Source organism: Malaclemys terrapin, chromosome 8 (assembly GCF_027887155.1).
Source record: "Malaclemys terrapin pileata isolate rMalTer1 chromosome 8, rMalTer1.hap1, whole genome shotgun sequence".
Taxonomy (NCBI): domain Eukaryota; kingdom Metazoa; phylum Chordata; order Testudines; family Emydidae; genus Malaclemys; species Malaclemys terrapin.
In genome coordinates this window covers 53,840,774-53,859,984 of record NC_071512.1, presented here as the reverse complement: position 1 = coordinate 53,859,984, position 19,211 = coordinate 53,840,774, and the positions used below count along the sequence as shown (strand labels likewise).

General features: G+C 52.8%; 1 protein-coding gene across 1 annotated transcript in view; it reads right to left on the bottom strand.

Annotated features, from left to right (window-relative positions):
- QSOX1 (quiescin sulfhydryl oxidase 1) overlaps positions 1-18,943 on the bottom strand; it is a 37,793-nt gene extending 18,850 nt beyond the window's left edge. Inside the window, exons 1-5 of the mRNA XM_054037494.1 lie at positions 18,624-18,943; positions 10,868-10,968; positions 3,084-3,132; positions 2,515-2,617; positions 57-147 (exon numbers count right to left, since the gene is read on the bottom strand). Of these exons, the coding sequence (XP_053893469.1) occupies positions 57-147; positions 2,515-2,617; positions 3,084-3,132; positions 10,868-10,968; positions 18,624-18,867 (588 nt within the window). The 5' untranslated portion in view covers positions 18,868-18,943. The remainder of the gene's footprint in view (positions 1-56; positions 148-2,514; positions 2,618-3,083; positions 3,133-10,867; positions 10,969-18,623) is intronic.
- Between the last annotated feature and the right edge of the window lie 268 nt (positions 18,944-19,211).

The following is a 19,211-nucleotide window of genomic DNA, read 5'->3' as shown; positions in this document are numbered from 1 at the left end:
CCAACCCAACCTGGTACGACAGCAACACAAATACTGAACAAAACAACAATGCCCACCTCTCTGCCCAGAAAGGAGTCGTTCGTCTCGAAGATCAGCACCAGGTACGTGACATTGTTTGTTTGAAAGAACCCACGGATCTCCTCCACGCTGCAGGAGAAAACAATGAGGTGTTCTCAGTGACACGGAGCGAGTGGGTGAACGCGCCAGCCCCAGCAGTGCAGAACGTGCTCCCTACCAGCACAGCACACAGCAGCTTGGCAAAGGGTTGGGTGTTTGCTCCTCTCGCACAGAGGTGAACCCAGCTGGATTTGTCGCCCAGGTAGGTGGCCAAGATCAGCCCTGCTTATCCACTGTTCAATTCACATGGAGCTTGCCAGCCTAGTTTTCTGCTTCAGTTCACTGGCCATATGGTAATCTGCCAGGGTCAGCCAAGGAACGGGAGATGGGAGACTGATTATGGAAGGACTTGAGGTTAGGACCCTGTCTACTGTGAAAGCCAGGAGTGAGATTAGAGCCAGACCAGTTTCATCAGGACACAGATAGTGTCACATTAGAGATGGCCTGAACCCTATCTCTGAGCCCAAATGCTCCTGCTCTTGGGGAAGTGTGTGTGTGTGTGTGTGTGTGGGGAGGGGGTAAATGAAACCCCCAATTTCCCCTGTGGGGCATCAGACAGTGGGGAGCCTGAACATGAGATTGGAATGCTGGAGTTTGGCTGGGGTTCATTTCCCCATCCACACCTGTGGCATTTGATTAACTCTGCCTGTGTCTTTGCATTTTTTACGTGGGGGGGGGAGGGTGGGGCAGGAGAGGATAAGTGCCTACAGAGCATCGAAAGGTGCAGTAAATCCACCTTTGCCGAGGAGCAGCGCTGTGCACAGCGCAGCGTCTGAAGCCAGGAGAGAGCAGGGGTACAGAGATGTGTCTTTGGAAGGAGGGGGCACTGCTGGGGGCCCAGGCTGGAATGCTCAGACAGTGGGGAGGAGAGGGTAGACAGACACCTGCAGTGTGGTGTCCAACACCTGGACAGAGGCTATCCTCCTGCTCCTCCACTGAAATGTGGGCGGAGATGGCTGGTGGGCAGTGCAGCTCAAACCCTTTTGTTCTGTCCGGCCCAGCCAGGCCCAACCCAGGTGACTCATACCCAGGAAGAGCCAGGTCAGCTTCACAGGCACAGAGGAAAGCACAAGTATGTGGTTACCCCTGGGGACTCACACACTCGCCCCTGGCAATCACCAGATGCAGATCTGAGGAGTTTTCTTTCCATCACTGATTTGCAGGCTGCCTGGCTGGCTTCACGGATCCATTTCTGCCTCTTGGCTTAACACCTTTCCCCAATGCCCCCAGCATTAACAGGTTATAGCCACAGGGGCTTTCCAGGCTCAAGTAGTGGTGAGCTTTCCTGTAGCCAGCACAGCCTGGTCTGGTGGGTCGAGCACAGGGCTGGGAGCCAGGAATTCCTCTGTACAGCAGAGTCCTGGCTGCTATCTAGGTCTGGCCGGTCAGGTTAGATGCTCCCAGATCTTGCACTGAACAGGCAAGACTCAACCAAGGGCTTTCAGCCAGGGAGGAGCCAGAGGGCAGCAGTGACTCCAGCTTGCAGGGAAACTTTAGGATCTAAGGACATGGAGGAAGACCAGGGACAGCAGTGGACAGGACACGGCACCTCTGTGCCACCAGCAATTCCCCCCAGCCACGATGTGGACCATCAACTACCCCGCACGTGTGCAGCCCAGGGGAAAGAACCCAGCCTCTTGCTCCGAACACTCAAGCCACTGCCATTCCAGGGGCATCTGTTTGCTGTGGGCAGCGCTAGGGCTCATCTGCCCTTTCCAGGCCGTCAGCAAGTCTCATTCGATACAGCAGAGGGCACTGACACTTCCCCCACACAAGCAATACAGGACATACCCTCCCCCCAGTGACGAATACGAGCAGCCACCACTCTCCAGCTTGGGGTTGTAGTAACAGGCAGGTTTGTTAGAGACGAATCATGGGAAAAAATCTTGTAGGTAATGGAACCCGCCCCACACTGACAGCTCTGGGCGCATCACATGGGGAGATACACGTAGCAGGTCTGGAACGTTACCAAGGAGGCAACTCAAAAATGTCTGTGCCTATTCCTGGCTAAAGAGTTGCCTGCCTCATTTGGTCCATGTGCTATTATCACAGTCACTCCAGGAAGTCACTCCGGCACCAGGCCGTCAGTTCCGCTCACACCTCTGCAGTGCGTGTCACTGTTCTGGGAGTAACCGGGAGCCTCCTCGGGACTGCCTAGGTCAGGTCTCCAGCCCAACCCGCAGGAATTCCATTCCACACGATAACAGGGATTGAACCAAGGGCAGACCCTTGAACACAGTCATCATCTACATGCGGCAGAGGTCTCAAGGACTGCTACTGGTGGCCCGGTTAAGCATGAGTCCATTCCTTGTTGTTTCTCTCACCCCAGGCCCCCTCAACACACACACATGCACACACACACACACACACTCTGCTGTTATGTCCCCCTCCAATAACCTGGCTGGTTCCAGTGGTGGACAGGCAGGTGGCCACGACTCCTTGTGCATCTCCAGGTTGGTGATGATGCTCTGCCTCAGGTTCTGAATGCTGTCCCCAGGATCTGTAGGGGGAACAAAACACACAGAGCTCACCACCAAAGCAACATGCACAAAAAGCCAAGGTCTGTATCCAAGGTAACAATGACCCATCCCAACCATACTGCAGCCATAGCAGTGTCACATGGGGACTGAGCGCTACTGGACCATACTGTATAATATATCCCCAACCCAACCTGGCAGCCCCTCCAGTGGCTGATTAATGGTGCATGGCAGGAACACATCTCTTTTGCAAAGCTTGAGATGCTTTATTCATTTATCCCCTGCAGGGTGATTCCCTCTCATGAGTCATCCCCCACCAACACCTCCTGCCCTCCCACCCTCCCCTGGGGAAAGCACTTGCTGACCACCCCCTAGTCTAGAACACAGCAGGCGTGCAGGCGGCAATGGAAAGGAAACTGCCACAGCCGGGCGAATTCCAACAGGGGAGTCCAGCAAGGATTAAAGAGCCAGGAGGTTGTGGATACTCACGGAATATCTTCGTCCCGTCCTCAGGGCTCTTGGAGAAGGCCTTGAAAAACTGAAAAGAAACACAAGAGAAGAGTGTCCACAGGAGCATCTGGAGAACATTTAACAACATTCATTGCAACCCATAGAGCACTTGTAAGGCAGTATGGTCCAATGGCTAAGGCATCAGACTGGGATTCAGGAGATCTATGTTCTATTCCCAGCTCTACCACCAACTTGATGGGTGATTTTGGGCCAATTGCTGCCTTTCCCTGCCTCGGTTTCCTCATCTGTAAAATATTTACCTGCTTTGTAAAGCGCTTTGAGAAGCAGAGCTGAAGAATGCTATACAGAAGGTAAAGTTTATTACTTTCCCAAGCGAGTTTAATCATACCTAATACTACTACTTAGCTCTTACATAGCTTTTTCAGCAGTAGATCTCAAAGCATTTTACAAAGGAGATCAATATCATTATCCCCATTTAAAAGATGGAGAAACTGAAGCACAAAGCAGTGAAGTCACTTGCCCACGGTCATCCAGAAGGCCAGTGACAGAACCAGGAATAGAACCCTAGGCCTCCTGGGGTCCCAGTCTAATGCTCCAGCTAGTAGGCCTTGCCAATTTATAAAAGGTCTCTAAGCACCTGCAGATCAATCAATAAAACAGGCACAAAGTGCAATAAATCAATCAACACACTTCAGACTCAGTGAAACTCCCCAGACACAAATCTGCTCAGCAGCCTACCCCACCTCCTGGCAAATGCCTCAGGGAGCAAACAGATCTTTCATCTAACCCTGAACGGCAAACCCACATGCTGGCTCTGGGGGTGGGAAGGAGGAGCGGGCATTGGAGAGTCAAGGTCTCTTCTCCAATCACCATCCAGACACACATCTTACAACCTTCCCACCATCAGCCCTCAGAATTCCTATCTGGGGGCTGTCAACAAGTCTATCAGTGGATCTGGCCTGCAGGGACAGCGCACAGGTGCAAAACTTTTCTCGATCTCCCCTCTCCAGATGCCAAAACTTCAAGCTTGCCCTGCTTGGCCAATTCTGCAGTACAATGAAAGTTAAAAGCACGTCAGATGAATGACATTTAATACCAAGGTCAATGGCGGGCAGGGTTCTGTGCCAAAGCACATCGTTCATCTTCATATTTCAATCATGGAAAGTCTACCTTTTTTAATTCCGCTGAAGCAGACAGAATTTCCAGCCGGCTGCCCTGGGGCACTATGAAATGCAGAGATTGTGCTGCAGAATTTACGTCACCTGGCTACAGGGTACATAGGATCTCGGTTATAGATCAAACCCAGCCCCATGAATGGCACCCGTAATGGAATGGCTTGGATATCCATGCTGTTTGGAGTGTGGGCATGACATCTCCCAAAGGACAGGCCTGCTCTGGAAGTGGGAGGCCACCCTCTGTCCCAGGTGAAGTGCCATAGTGCAGCAGTGCAGTTTGGACAGGACAAGAGCTTGGCTCGCTGCACTCAGTGCAAGCGCCTCACCAAAGAAGGAAACTACGAGCGCTCTCAGCTGCCACCAAGCAGGAACAATGGGAGTCTTCGACCATGATCCTCGTAGACTAAAGGCAGGCAGACTACCCCAATCGATGGAGCAGTTGCCAGGCTAGTCTGGTTGTTTTCCCTAGACTACTGGCTTCTCCAGGCTGACCCTCTGCCAACTAGCCCTTGTCAGAGCCCCACTCTCAGTTAGACAGTGGGGAAGCAGAAATCACAGCCTGTCTGGATCCAATGAGTTAAAGGGGCAGAGCTGAGTGTCCCCAGCCCACTGTCAGCATTGCACGCCAGTTCTGCCTCCCCCGGGGCCTGGTGTGCACGCTGGCCTGGGGGGAGGGATAAGTGATGAGACAGAATCACTTATTGCAGGGGCGTGGGGCACAAGTGTGTGCGTACCATACAGGCTGCAGAAGAGGATGCTTCCATGGAGGAAGATGCCCCATCCCAGCCTAGGGCTCCTGCCCTTTCCAGGAAGTTCTGTGAGGGTTCAATATGTGGCCATGTTGCCGTGCGCCGGCACCAGAGCCTGGGACGAGGCAGTTGACCGTGACAGATGAGGAAGCTGCCAATGTTCCCATTGCAGTTATGGCGTTGGGGAGCATGGGCAGCAGACCTCACAGCCCAGCCGTGCTGCGGGTGGGGGAGAGGCTGCCATCCTGCGCATGCCAAAGCACTGCAGCAACATCCCCCCAATGGCTGCGTTCAGCCAGGAGAATTGCCAGGCTCAACAGCGTAAGGGCTGCAGCCCATTGGACCTGGACGGGGAGAGAGTCCTGCTGTTGGAGGAGTCAGCCGGGCTGACTGACCAGCTGCCTGTCAGCTCTGGGAACGGCAGGTGTGTGAAGCCCTGCCCTGGGACAAGGGACGCAGCAAGATGGCCAAGAATGCGACGATGCCTCCAGCCCAGAGGAGGGCTGTGCCAGTGCTAAGGCTGCAGCTCTGCATGGCGGAAAGGGGCCAGCCACCCAGGCTGCTTATCTGATGCAGCAGCACCCCTGGAGAACTCAGTCCCCTGCCCAGTGGCAGGCCAGTGGTTACAGCGAAGGGCCAACAAGACAGGCGGGAGGGTTGGCACAGGGGGGCTGCGTGGGAGATGAATGCCCACTCTCTCCTTTGGCCAGGGCCCAGGAACACAGCCAACCTCATACAGCTGCAGTGACCTCTGGGCCCTGGGGATCATTCATCCTACCTCTTTGCCAGTCCCTTTAAAGGCTCACCAGCAGAGGGGGGCCTGCTCTATGTATCCAGGGCTCAGGATACAGGCCACCCCACAGTACCTGCTGCAAACAGTCATGTGCCCTCTGTGTTTAATGCCAGCTGTGCACTCTCCGCCCTCCCTCTATGCAGGCAGGGCAGCAGGATCAGTGAAATCTCATGGCAAATGTTTGCTAACCAGGCTGGGCTGGGAGCGAAAGCTGTTTGCAGAAGGTGCTTGGGTTGGGGGAGGGCGGGGAGGGGGGAGGATGACACAACACCAACCCCGCGCCAACCAATGGCCTTGTAGCACTGCCACTGCCACATCAGCAGGCCCCTCTGGGTTTTGGGAGCCTTGTTAAAGACAGGCTCAAGCGCTGTGTTTTGGGCCAGGCGAGGGGCTTAGCCCATCAGGCCCATTCCTGTGGCATCTGAGGGAAGGGTCATCGCTCCAGCACTCGGTTCTACCCCATCAACAGCCAATTAAAGTACCCAGCGGATTGAGGGGTCTCACAGGACCCCCAGGAGCAGGGAGCATGCCAATCCACACCCACTCATTTCCCCCCAGGTTTGGAGCTCTTCTTAGGCTGATCCCAGGACTGTAATTACCCCAGGAATCCGGCAAGTTTCTTTTTCCAGCCAGCCAAAGAAAGGAACTTTGGGTGGATTTTTACAATCACCCTCTTCTTAGCAACCAACCCAGCCATAGGGCTCCCCGAGTCAAAGCTAGGGCAGGTGAGAGGCAGAGCTGGCCTGACCAGGTGTGTGAGACGCTGGGGTTAGTGCCCATTATTACCTGAGATGGCTCTTGTGCATCTGCCAACACGCCCTGCCCCAGAGGGAACAAAAACCAAACCAAAGGGACTTGACCTGTCATTGCAGACCCAGATATGCCAACTCGCAAATGTCAGCATTTTTTTTCAGACACCCCTTTCTTTATTGAAATGGAAATCTTGAGTGGCTACCTCTAGATGACTTACTGCTTCCAAGACTTGATTGCTCACTCTGAATTCCTTTGAAATGCTTCATTTGAATAATAAACAAGCTCAGCAAACAGACTCATTATCTTGTTAGACTTTGTCTCTTTTTAGAGGTGTTTCTCTCTAAGGTCCTTTTAATTGTTGCTTAACTACTCAGAATTCTCTAGCAGTTGTAAGGTATACAGCTGGCACACCTGAATCCTTCAAACTTAGAATTCGATGATTGAATAATTTATTATAATAAAGTTATTTTTGTAATAATATCTGTGGGTTAAAGGTCACAGATCTCCACCAGCAAGAGGCATATATTAGCGCTCCCACAGCCACTACCACAGGTGCAGCTATACAAGGGGGAGAGTTTCAGAAAAATACAGCCCATATTTCTTGAGCTAAAGCAGGTGACGTGCAAATCCCCAAGTTGCTGATCCTTGATTAGAGCTGCTGATGGCTCCAATCCATTGACCCAAACAGAAGTTGGAACAAACCCTCACTTTGTTATCTTTATCAAAGGAAAAGGGCTGGAAACTGACTTACAAAATGAAAGAGATCAGAAATTCTCCTTCACATTTTGAGATTCCCCAACGCAGGAAAGCCCCAAGTGGGGAGTTTTGCTGGCCTTAGAGGCAGGTCTCTGAAGGTACAGACCAAGGCATTTAAATAAATAAGCTCTTTTGGGACTAAGTCTGATTATAGACCCAGACACGCCAACTTGCGAGACATGCGATTTCTTAATAAAATTAAGCTTAACTCTCAAATTTCAGGATTTGGGGGGGGGGGTCAACTGCTGCTGAAACAATGGAGGCCTGTCGGACAGAATTAATTACTGGGCAGAAGACAGGCAGATGCAGGGGTGACCGCACCTGTAACAGGGGCCAAAATCACCTTATCCAGTACATGTGGCAGAGCAGGCAACACTGATTGTCACATGCACACAAACTGGGGTTGGGCAGGGGGAGAAAGGAGTCAAAAATCAAGAGACTGACCTGAAAACAACATCTTTAAAAAAAAAAAATCTCATGATTTTTTGGCCAATCTCATGATCTCTGATCTCCTGAAGTTGGCAATCCTGCAGACATTACACTGAAACACGACTCACCACATGGCCGGGGATTGGAGGGAATTGCTAGCGTGGGCATTGAGCTGGACAAATTTTGTCCAGCTGGGAGTGAGTGTGGATGGGCGGATGGTAGGTGATGACATGAGGAGCCTGACCCTGTCAATGGCTCCATGCTAGTGCACGAGGCCCGGGAAGTGAAACTCACCCATCTGGTTTCACCACAGGGTTTATGTGCACCTGGGAAACGAGCGGAGTTTTAAAACATGTCAGCTAACACGTTTGAATGACCATGTTTCTAAACACCACTCAGCACCTGGTACAGGGCCACGCCCACTGTGTTAACATTCACATTATAGTGTAGAAAGCCCTAGGGTTAGCCCAACCAGCTAATGTTCTTAAACATAATTGTCTTTGTCTACACTAGGTGTAGAGTAGTGTTTACACACCATGTTTGAATACACCACTCATCTTCCCAGTGTAGACAAAAACACAGGCTATTTTCACTGCCAAAAAGGGTGGGTTTTTACAGCGGGATAATGAGCATTAGCAATTCTGCTGCAAACTCCTAGTGGAAACAAGGCTCTTTCATTTTACCAGGATGTATCTAGGTAAGGTCAAGCCCAGGTGGAGGGTTTAGTGCTGACCTCATCCAGCTACATCAAGCTAAAAATGACCTCTCCCTTGTCTCTAGCAGGGCCGCTCCCATGCCTTTAGTTATCCCACTGTCAAAACTCCCACACAAAGACAAAGCCAGAGATTTCGGTCCAGCTGTAACTGCAGCTAGCTGACTGCTCCTTAACTCAAGTTAACAACCATGAGAGTAAATTCTAGAGTAGCCAGTCATAAAGTGTTCGCTTCAGGAGATCGGACCAGGAACCGACATTAGGGAATGTCAACCCTGGAGTCTGGCATCCTGTCACTTAACAGGCAATCAATTAGCTTGGGTTACAGCTCAGCCAAAGGAAGCTCACCAGCTAGTGCAGAAAGTAAACAGCAAAAAACAAGTCACAGAATTCTCCCGGCTTCAAATAATCCAAAGGGTCACTGGAAACACGGTGACGTTTGCTCAGGACTCACTGACACATCTCTTTAAAGGACTTCGCGGGAACTGCACTAGGTCTGCCTCAGGAAATGTTTGTGACAGAGGCATTTGAAACGGTCATATTCTGTATTCCCCTTTGCACCAGATCAAAGGCACCACACCGTCCTCCCAGCTGGAATGGATTCAGGCACTTAGAGTCCGCATTCCTTAGGAAAGTTTCAGAGTAACAGCCGTGTTAGTCTGTATCCGCAAAAAGAAGAACAGGAGTACTTGTGGCACCTTAGAGACTAACAAATTTGATGGATTTCCATTCCATACGGCTAAATGCAGTGCCTTGCATAATGACAAGTTTCAGAGTAACAGCCGTGTTAGTCTGTATCCGCAAAAAGAAGAACAGAAGTACTTGTGGCACCTTAGAGACTAACAAATTTGATGGATTTCCATTCCATACGGCTAAATGCAGTGATTTCCTTAGGAAAGGAACACAGCCAGGACAAGAGGTGTGCTGGGAACCTGAAGGGAGGATGAACAGGGACATACCAAACTCTGGTTTTGCTCTCCCTTACTACGACCTCAGAGAGGGCTCATTACAGGGAGTCCCCAACAGAAATGCAAGAAAGAAAAATGGAGGGTACCTTTTACTACTCTGGTGCCATTTTCCTGCCCTGTGCATAGTAATAATAATGAAGCCCTGCATCTGAACTCCAAGTTATGGGAATTCATTGCCTATTAGCAAGGCATCTCTGAGGCTTTTGCATTCTTGCTTATGTTGGACTGGGGTTTGTTTGCATCAGGAAATATTTAAATTATATATATTTACACAATTTTTGCTGGGCACGGGACCAAGAGGTGGAATCGCAATTCGACTGCCAATAACAACAGAGCCACCCAATACGGGAAGCCTCAAAGCACTTAACAGATGGGTATGAAATCGTGCAGCACCTTTGCGGCTTAGGGAATAGACACAAAAGTAAAGTCACTTGTGGCAGACCTCCATGGTACTTTTTACAAGAGTTGAGCTGTTAGCTCCAGCCTCCTGGCCAAATTCCTCTGTGCCTCACTACATTCTGCCTCCCCAGATCCCCATAGCAATCTCACTTGGATATGGTATTCTTCACTGCCTGTTCTAGATGCCTGAGAAGGGATGTTGTGTACTGTTGAACAGCTACTGTGTTTCACTCCAGAGGTGGCTGCATTTCAGTGCGGGATGAAGCGATTCCTACGTGTATGCCCAGGAATGCATTTGGGGTGCTATATAAACAGATGCAAGGTCATCATTCAGCTGAACTGACAGGGAGAGGAAACAGTTAAAAGAAACAGGCCAGAAGAAGCCACAAGAATAAAGTGCTCTAGGAGGCACAGAACCCATCTCATACAGGAGTTGGTCCTAGAGCCCTGGGTTGAATTCAAGGCTCACTCCTTCCTCAGGGATAGCGAGCTGCACATCAGGGACAAAAGCCAGCTGGGCTTCAAGTTCAAAAGGTTGCCGATTCCTAGAAACACCCCAGTCAGGTTTCCCTGGTAATGCCACTGCCACGGTCTTACAGGGACAGAAGACGTCACAAACAAAGGGCTCTTCTCCCCGACCAACCGGTGGTAAGCAACAACCCATATCCCAAACAAACACAGTCTGCCTGGTGAAACGCTGAGATAAACAGGAGGGGGGTGGTTTCAGATTGCTTATGGCCAATGCTGCTGTTCAGACCCAAAACCAGAACACAGGCTGGAGACCAAGACCACAGCAGAACTGATCAGGGGCCTCCTGGGGTACCAGCCCCATGGAATGTCACAGGGTGTGTCTACACAGCATTTTGGAGCGAGCCACCCTGCCCAGGTCCTCCCAACCCCCTGCTAGGCTTCAGAGGCAGAGCCACCGTTCAAAGCACTGCCGGTGCAGCTATTTTTAGAGCACTGGTGTGAGCCCCGCTACAGAATGCAGAGTACACACACCCCTACAGATTGAAGCTGCACCAGCTCTGCTTTCCTGCCACCTACCCCAGCCTGTGCTCACTTTACCTTCAACGTAGGGAACCCAGTTATCCCAAACTTCCCGCACGTTTTCTGATTGGCTATGTCTGCACAGTCGACGACGCCAACGTTCACCGCGGGACTCCATTCTGAAAGGACACACAGACAGACATTAGTGGATCTGAACCCCCTCTCTAGTCCCGGCCATTCTGCGTTGAGAACAGGAGCAGCCGCTGGGGCAGAAGCTCACTCCGAATTCCAGTGGCTCTCTTCCCCGAGAGCCTGTCACAGCTTCACTGCTCATGGGGAGACCCCCAGCCATGCCAGCCCCAGGAAATGGGGCAGGAGCCACTAGGACATGCTGGACGAGGGCTAAGTTGGAGGAAGCCTCTGTTATATTTCTGGGAAGAAATGCATTATGGGTAACCACCCCCCCAATCTTTCCTACAGTTCCATGGCCGGAAGCTGAATTTTATCCTCCTCCATTGCTAGAGCACTGCTCATCCCAAAGCACTTTCAATACTCATGCAACAGGAGCCTTATAGCCACCAATGAAATTCAGCTGGCTCTGGGGTACGGCACGGCAGCCGTTTACCAGTGCAGAGTAAGCACAGCAGCTTAAGACAGGAAGCAGAGCAGCATGCTTTACACAAGTCAAACCACTTGATTTATAAAGCACCAGGAATGCGCAGGCCACTTCACCAGCAGATACTATGGGGGTATTTTAGGACTGACTGAGCGTAATGCTCAGAGCTGGAATCCGGTCAGGAAACTGGGGCTCAAACCTCTTTTCTTACAAAACGTGTTCATGTGAGGGGAGAGGGGTTTCAGGAACTCAGTTTTCCATCTCTACCACCCTACAGCCCTTCTAGCTGTCCAGTGACCCAGGCACCACGCTGAGGCTGTGTTGGGATGCTCACCTAGGAACAGTCATCTGCAGCACCCGGCCTTTTCCTAGGAGGGCTCATCTCCAAGGACAATCCAGGCCCCCTTGGCTTGGCAGCCACAGTTTGAGGTTGCAGGGAGTGAAACATGCAAGCCTTGCAAAGTGGTGGATAATATCACATTGCACGTGAGTTCACTTGGGTGCTGAGATCTGAGAAACTCATGCTGCGTGCCTCATCTCTGCCCCCCTCCCCCGCAAACTGGCATCCTCACTCTGGCCACCAACCTCTTCTCTCTGGGCTGCAGTCACTGGGTGAGGGTAGGGACCCCAGCCCCAATATACAGCTCAGCTGAGCTCACAGTTTCTCCCCATCCCAAAAGAGAAGCTCCCTAGACTTTGCAGAGGCAGGAATCCCACAGTAGTCATGGGTCAGCGCAGTAAACTCACAAGTCTCATCTGTGGGCAAGGTGCCAGAGAGGGAGAACTGAGCCCTTTTGTTCCAGGGACCTCGCCTCCTCCAGGCCAGGCACAACAAGGAGAACGTCCTCCCGGCCCTTCGCAGTGGCAGGCTAAGCAGACACTCCTGGGAGACCGGGGGAACGTATGGGAGAGCAGCTTCAGCCTGGTGCCAGGGGCAGAGATCCAATGCAGAGCTGTTAATCCCTCTTCCATAAACACTGTGGCTCAGAGGCCTCTCTGGCAGCAGTTGTGAGCCCAGAACACTCTCTCCCTCTCTCCACATGTGGGCACAGGCCGGTCCCTACTCCCCAACGCACAGCAATGCTGTCCTCACTCCGACAGGCCAGCTCCAGGGTCCATCCCACACAGTCAGTGAGTGCACGGCTGCTCCATCCATGCCTCTGGCTCCTCCTGACATCACGGCAAGACGCCCCCACGCGTTTGTTTGAACAGAGCATCTTGCCTAGGGAACTAGACCCTGCATTCGCCTCCGGGTACCCCTGGGGATTCATTCTAAAATTATGCTTGGCTAGAAAAATCCACCCCCCTGAAAACTCATGACTCAGCTCTTCTGAGCTGTGAGCAGCAACCCCCAGATCCTTGCAGGCGCCTTCCAAGCACGTCTGAATGGGACAGCCCACTCCTCAGAGGGGAGCATATCCGACTGATATAGCAACTTCCTCTGTTTGCTCTGGGGTCCGGTCCATGGAACATGCTCAAAAGGACGGGAACAGGAGCCAAGAGCTCGGAAGTGGTGGCCACAGCAGGGATGGAATACAGTGGCATTGATTAGCTATTCTTCTGGCCATTGCAACCAGGTGGCTACATAACCTAGTGTGGTTGATATGCAGGAGCTTTGGCAGGGACAGAGGTGTTACTGCAGTGCAGGACAGGTAGCCATTAGCACAGGTCACACGATACCATTACTTGTGCCAGCCCCATAAGAGAACATTGTGCAGCAGCACATGGGGGGGGGGGGTCGAGTCCAAGGGAAATACCAGCCCCTCCAATATACTCCAGCCCTCAAATCACCGCACAAGTGCCATTTGCAGCTCTCAATTTGAGAGGGAGTTCTGTGCTTTTATTGTCTGAGCAACCCCTGCTGGCCATTTGAGGACAAATGCAGTGCTCCAAAAGGTGCCCGCTCCCAGCAAAGAGGGGGGAGCACACTGGCAATGCTGCTGCTCCCTGCGCTTGAAGGAGCAGGGCAGGTGTCAAGCGCATGCAGACAGTTCCACAGGGCAGGGGGGAGCCAGAGCCAGTGTTTGGGGCAGGTTGCCATTTAGTTGCACTCCCAGGTAGTGCCGGGGTGCTGGGAACGTTCACATCCTTTACTCTAGCCTTTCTCTGCAGAATCCCCAAGATAATGCAACATCCTTTTCACACAGCACTGAACAGGTCCCAGCCACTGAGCGCTTCCCTCCTGTCCCCACAATCTGCCTTCTATTCAGCTCCTCTGTAGCCATGCCACAGCTGCTACACAAGGACTGTGTTGAGGCTCCCTAGAAACCATCCTGGGGCCCACACACTGGCCGTGGAAGCTGGGCTCACAATCAGACTGAGGGGTGTTTGCCTCTCTCTTACTGGGCGCTGCCCTGGGGATGATCCATTTGAAAGCACAGGGCTTTCCTTCCAGGCGGGTTTCATGCTCCCCTCCAGTGGACATAAAAGGCTCAGCTCACATTAAGGCGGCGGGTCGTTTAACGCACTTTTTGGGTGGAGAAAGCCAGGAAAAAGCAGCGCTGGCGAGAGCCAGGCTAACGCAGACCAGCGCTGTGCAAGCTGCCCTCATCCTGCAACACCCCCGAGTTCTGAGCCGTCTCTGCCAAGGCAGCTCAACTCTGACCTGCAACACCCCTGCTATTCCGGTTATTCCAGTGCCAGGCTCTCATCCCAGCTTCGCACACGGTACCTTGATCCTGACCTGCAGCACTTGCTCCTATTCCCCTGCTGGGATGCAGATCCGTCAGGGCTCTTATGTTCTGAGCAGGGCTTAGGGCAAGAGGCATGGAAAGACTTCCACATGAGCAGGCATAGGCAGGGCTGTGGGAAGGAGACATGTAAGGGGGACGTGATGGAGGTATATAAAAGCAAAAAGAAGAACAGGAGTACTTGTGGCACCTTAGAGACTAACAAATTTATTAGAGCATAAGCTTTCGTGGACTACAGCCCACTTCTTCAGATGTAGTGGGCTGTAGTCCACGAAAGCTTATGCTCTAATAAATTTGTTAGTCTCTAAGGTGCCACAAGTACTCCTGTTCTTCTTTTTGCGGATACAGACTAACACGGCTGTTACTCTGAAACCGTATATAAAAGCATAACTGACACAGAGCAGGTAATCAGGGGCCTGCTCATCTAACCCAAGAACATGGGGACAATCAGTAACATTGAAAGGCAGCAAAAATGAAACTGATCAGAGGAAATCATGTTAAAAACACAATTAACCCGTGATCTCTGCCACAGATCTCACTGAGGCCGAGAATTTAGCAGGATTTAGAAAAGGCCTGGGCAAGCGGACATATGGCTATGAACATTCAGTTACATTAGACAGGAAAAATTAGAAGGGCTCTAAACTCTCAGGCCTCAGGACGTAAGTCAGACATTGCCTGGTGGCTGCTAGAAATTAAGTTCCTCGCAGGATATTCCGTAGTGTCCATTAAGGGGATTCCTGCTGGCCACTGTCAGGGACAGGGTACTGGGCTAGACGGGCTCCTGATCTGGCAGCTCTACATCCTTAATTCTCCTGAGGAAAGGCTGCCAATTGTAACCTGCTGCATAATGACTTTGTGATGTGGGGATTACAAGGAAGCAAAACTCTTCCCCATGTGTGACTTAAGGGGACATTTTCCAAGGCACAAATGGGATGCAGGCACCCAACAGCCCTTTTGAAAATCTCCCCCTAAGCCGGATTGGAGCTCAGGACTTCTCGAGTGCAGGGAAAGGAGAGTGTATGAATTGCACTGATCTGCTGAGAAAAGGATTTGGGTGGGAGAAACAACTCTCCCCACCCACCCAGGCAAGGTCTCTTCGTACAAACTCTCCATCACGTTTTCATATGACAACCCAAGAGGGATTTGGCAGGCCAGGCTCTTCCCCGCTCCAGGAGGTTTCACTTTAAAGATCAGCATTTGCCCAATTAGATTCATGGAGCTTTTCCAAGTCTGATTTATGGGCTTCCGCAGCCATCAGCGAGCGGAGACAAAATTCTCTAGTGTCCTGAGTTTAAACACAGCCTCTCCTGCCAGAATTGAAAAGGGGGAGGAAAAATTGCAACGACAAGCAAATCCAGCCCGGGGCCGTTGTGAGGGGCTGCAAGGAGCCAGGAGCTCCCTGCTTAGATTGCATCAGTGCACACCACTGCACTAAAGGCACGTTTGTACCTCTTCAGCCCTGGCGTGTGGGTGTGTGTACTTCCTCCAGCTGCATAAGCTGGGTTCTGTCAACACACGTCAGAGGGAGGCAAACGTGGGTTCATAGTGAAGACTCTTCCGTGTTATGTCAGCAGGAGAGCTCTGCAGAGTGCATGTGCGACACCCTGCTGGCACAGAGCCAAATACAGATTTCTGGGCCAATGGGAGGCCATGTGCCTACAGCACCTATAGAGTCATCAATTCCAAGGCCAGAAGGGACAACTGTGATCATCTAGTCAGGCCTCCTGCGTAACACAGGCCATCACTGCGCACAGGACACCAGCCCCAGTTAACAGCCATCATCACTAAGTATGTTCTTCCAGAGAGGGTTGAAGGGCTGTCCATTCACCCCAGAGAACTGCAATCAGCAGCATCCTCCTTTCAGCTCCAGGCATCAGACCAGCATGTGCAGCCTGGGGTGTGAGACTCTACTGCTTCCATCCCAGCTCACAGGGTCCATTCAGACGTGGCCATTCAGAATGGCCCTGGGTCCATTCGGACATGGCCTGTGTGTGTACGAGGTTCATGGCCCTCCCGTGTCTGTTTGTTCCCAGTCCCGGGCATGTCACTGTACAGGAATCTTATCTGGAGCACACTATGGGGGGTCCAGAAGGTACAGGCAATTACAGCAAAGAGTCCCTAAATGATGCTCTGAGGGGCACCAGATGCTGGAAGTTCAATCCCTGTGGTAAGGTCACCAGAGAGACAAGCCTGGCTTACAGCGTCACACCACAGGCTGGCCCATAGCATGTGGGACCCTGCTCCGTGTAAGCCCAGACCCCAATCAAGCTCGGCAGTGCATGGCCCACCCTAGCTCTCCCTGGCCGCAGACCTGGAGAGGACAGCAATAAGTCACAATGTGCCTCTCCTCTTCTAGCAGCCGGGGACCTCGCTGTCATTGTGGTTAAGGCATAGGAATGGGAACCCATGGATCAGAGGCCTGGCACAAGTTAGCTGTGCCAGTGACTTGATGGGTGACCCTGAGCATTGCATAGCCTCTGACAGGTTCTCCCTTCTGCAAGCTGGGAATAACGCTTCCCTCCTATGAATAAGGAGGGTTGGAAGTTGAATCCCTGACTGTTTAGGAAGCACAGAGGGAGAGAAGGGTCATTTGATCCTAAGGCTGGTCCTGGCCACCCCATTATGGCAAGCTCTCCCCAGACCCTTCAGGATGATGGGCATGGGAAGTGCTGAAGAGGCCCTCAAGGGCATGACAAGGATCTCTAAGATCCCTCCTGGCCTCCCACTAAGTCACACAGTCACATCAGCACTGTTCCACCAGCGTCTAGAATCAGGGCACACCACCAGAAAACACCTGTGAGCATGAACCAACACTCTGTCATCCAGTAACGCAAACCTCAGGCTGTAATCTCATCACCAAGGCTGCATGGTCTAGTACATAGGCATGGGAGTTCTACTCACAGCTCTGCCACTGATTCATTGGGTATCCTTGGGCAAGACCCTTAGCCACTCTGCCTCAGTTCCTTGATCTGTGCAACGGGGATAATTATAGTTACTTACCTACCCCACAGCAGCTGCAAAGATTCAGTGCTGGGAAAGCCCTTTGAAGGCACAAATGTAAATCCTCCTTCTATATTGCATGTTAAGCATAGCCATGCCAAGCAGATAAGTCCTCTAAGGAAACGAAGGCGCTGTAGGAAGTGATGTGGGTGGCTTTCCCATTAGCACGTTTCCTTCTGCCTCTCGGATGAGACACAAAACAGATTGTCTGAGCTCATGTCACTTTGGGGAAGAATAGGGGTGTTTCTTACATTGGAATCTGGCCACTTCACTTCCATCCCACAACTGTCATTCAGTGCCACTGCGCATTTCTGAACAGCTGTCACATTCCACCTGCAGGGCGGCTGCATTTCAGTGGCTGGTCGAGTGATTCACATGCCTCTAATTGGGCAATCAATTAACAAAATCGTAAACATGCCTTGAGATCCCTCAGGATGAAAAGTGCTCAAAACACATTGTCATGTCATCTCCCTGGGGTGCAGGCCCCAAACATCAGAGGAGGGACCAACTGGTCAACTACTAAGCACCAATTCAACTACTACTCATTGATGGAGCCACCTGTGGTGACAGGAGCTGTCCCAGCCCATGCTACAGGGCACAACTCAGCCTTTGATCTACAGAGACTCCACCTTCAAACACAAGCCCATTGCTCAGGGCAAAAAATCCTCCAATTCCACCCCCTTCCCCCAAACACACACACACACTTTCTCCAGTAGCTCCCAAGCCCAGTCTGTATTAGAGCGTCAGTTGATCAGATCAACACTTCTGGCCTCCTCCACAGCCAATTAGACAGTGCCTGAGCCCCAGGGGGATGAGAAAGGAGCCACAGCGTTAAAGTTAACCCAAAATCACAACTGGAGAAGGAAACCCTCCCCCAAAAGTGAAGTAGCTACAACGCAGAAGCGAAGCAGGAAGAGGTTTCTTTTGCATGTGTTTCTTTAGACCAACTTTAGGGAAGTTGGTCTCCTAACTGTTCAGCAACGGGCACTAAAGCTACAGCGCAGAGTGCAGCTGGGACCCGTCAGCCACACACAAGGCACGGGCGCAGCAAGGGAAGGCCAGGCGGGCTCCTTTCTGCGGTTTGCAAATGACCTGGAGCAGGGATGCCACCGCCGAGGGTCTCGGAGAGGCACAGACAGCGGGAGCAGTGAGGGGGGAGGGATACACAAGGAATTGAGAGGGGAAAGGAGTGGGGGTGAATGAAGATGCCGGGGGGCAGGGAGAAGGCACAGAGATAGCCGAAAAGGGGGCCGAGGATGCAGAGGAGAGAAGCCAGGACTCCAGCGAGCCGGGGCAGTGAACGGGAAGGGGGCTGGCAGAAAGGGCACAGGGCGGCCCCAGGACAGTGTGGGCCCTTTCTATGGGGAGGGGCTAACACGGGCAGTGACACGAAGGAGGGGCCTGAGGATGGCACAGGGCTGGGAAGGCTGGCCCCGGGACAGGGGCAGGTGGCCATGTGTCCTTGCCGGGGGGCCAAGCAGAGGGCTAGGGCCGAGGGAAGCGGGGCTGCCGTGGCCTGGCCACTCACCCTGGATGTCGGCGGCCAGCGCCCGCCAGGTGGGGGCGAAGTGGACGCAGTGGCCGCACCAGGAGGCGTAGAACTCCACCAGCCAGGCGCTGCTGGAGTTGAGGACGCTGCTCTCCAGCGTGTCCACCTGCAGCAGCACCAGCGGGTCGCCGGGCGAGTAGAGGCCGCCGGGCGGCGCCCCGGCCAGGGTGGCCGCCAGGAGCAGCAGCAGCGCCGCGTGCGGGTGGCAGCGTCGCCTCGCCATCTTCCGCCGGGAGCCCGCCGCACAGTGGCTGCTGGCCGGGCCGGGGGGGAAGAACTTTGCTGCCGTAGCTGCAGCTGCCTGTCCCCGGCCGGCGGGGGAGGAGCTGCAGGCGGAGCTGGGCTGGGCGGGCCCCTCCCGTCCCCGCCCCTTGTTTTCAGCGACCGCAGTGGCCTGGGCCCGGGGACAGGAGGCGCGCGCGCTCAGCCTCGGGGGTGGGCGGTGGCTCAGCTCCCCTCCCGTCCAGCCCCTGCTCCAGAGCCAGGGGGTCCATGGCTGGCTGGGCGGCAGCCGTGGGGGTGACCCAGGCAGCGCTGCCTTCAGGTATGGGCACGCCCGGTACCTGC